Source organism: Naegleria gruberi (assembly GCF_000004985.1).
Source record: "Naegleria gruberi genomic scaffold NAEGRscaffold_31, whole genome shotgun sequence".
NCBI classification, from domain to species: Eukaryota; Heterolobosea; class Eutetramitea; order Acrasida; family Naegleriidae; genus Naegleria; species Naegleria gruberi.
This window is the reverse complement of record NW_003163296.1, coordinates 12,741-14,467: the sequence shown is the minus strand read 5'-3', so window position 1 is coordinate 14,467 and position 1,727 is coordinate 12,741. Positions and strand designations below refer to the sequence as shown.

At 17.5% G+C, this 1,727-nt stretch overlaps 1 protein-coding gene across 1 annotated transcript; it reads right to left on the bottom strand.

Annotated features, from left to right (window-relative positions):
• Positions 1 to 516: 516 nt before the first annotated feature.
• NAEGRDRAFT_68816 (rab family small GTPase) lies at positions 517 to 1,293 on the bottom strand (the record flags this gene model as incomplete). Its single annotated transcript, XM_002675790.1, has 1 exon — positions 517 to 1,293. One exon carries the CDS (start codon positions 1,291 to 1,293, stop codon positions 517 to 519), a length of 777 nt encoding a protein of 258 aa, XP_002675836.1.
• Positions 1,294 to 1,727: the final 434 nt, after the last annotated feature.

The window sequence follows — 1,727 nt, the reverse complement described above, 5'->3', positions numbered from 1 at the left end:
TAAACGTTGATATTTCATATAGAAATTTATATATTTGTTAATTAATTCCTTATTAGGTTTAATTAAATTGGAATAATTTACTTTTTTATGATCATTATTATTATTAGTAATATTAATATTATCATCTAATGGTTGAGAGGATGATTGTGAAGAAGATTGTAATAATTGATCTTGTTCAATTTTTCTTTTTTTAGACATTTCGAATGGTGATAAATAATTACGATCATCTTGTTTATCATCATTTACTTCTTCCGATTTTATATTATTATCATAATTATTAGTAATAGTAGATTGTTGTTGATCACTTGTAGTATTATTGGTTGTAGATGTAATTATTGTTGATGATAAAGTATTATTATTATTAGAAGTAGGTGATGATGAAGCCCATGATGGTAAAGATCGTTTCTTCATTTTTTTTAATCTTATACTTCCAAAATTTATTGGAAATTTTAAACCAATCATTATGATCACACTTTACAATTTACAAGTTGTAAAATAATAACAAAAAACAATTTATTAAATTAAATTATTTTCCTCTTCATAATCATAATTTAAAAACATGTTTAATAAAGCCAAATCTAAACCTTCATTTAATTGATAATTATAATTATTATTATTATTATTTAATAACATGTTATCTTGTCTATTAGCATATACTACATAATTAAATGGTAACATGTAATTATTATTTAAATTATTTAAATTATTATCATTTCCATTTAAATTATTATTTAAATTTTTAAAAATACTTGTTTTAATAAAAGTCATATCATTTTGTTTAACAAAATCTAAAACTAATTGATCATTTACATTATTTTGTAAATCAGATTTTAAACCAACAATAATTTTAGGTAAATATTCAATATTTTTATATAATTTAATATAATTTTCTAATAAAGGATAATGAATTTGTTTTAAATCAATAAAAGATTGTAAATTATTACAATCATAACATAATATAATAGCATCTGTATCTTTAAATACACTTGTACATATTTCATTTGATTCTTTATCTAAATCTGAACAATCCCATATTTGTAATCCACATGAATATTTAATTGATAATTTATTTTCATATAAATTAAATCTATTTTCATATACTTTAATTAAACATGATGTAAAATCAAATCCAATTGTAGGTTCTATTTTATCTATATTTGTATTATTTATATAATAGGAAAGTAAACTTGTTTTACCAATTTGTCTATTTCCAATTAAAATTATTTTTAATAAAGATGCATCTAATAATTCACCTTCTTCATTCATTAATATAAATGATGAAGATGCAGACATGTTCATTATTTTACAACTATTTTTAATTACTTTCCATTTATAGGATTGATATAATTTACATTTTAATTTAAAATTATTAAATATTGTATTACCATATTTACAATTTCTATATATTTTCATATTATTACATGTTTGTAAATAATTATTATCTGTATTAGATTTATAAAATGGATGATTTTTAGGTACTATATTTAGAAATATATATTTCCATAATAAATTGGAATATTCTTCATTTTGAAATATGCTTATACTTATATGTTGACATGTTAAATTTAAATTAAATATTTGTTTTAATATTTGTTTTTTATATAAATTTTTTAAATTTTTTAAATTATTTGAATTATTATTTAAATTATTATTATTTAAATTTGAATTATTTAAATTATTATTAGATTGATCATTATCTTCATCATCTGTTAAAATTTCTTCAGTTT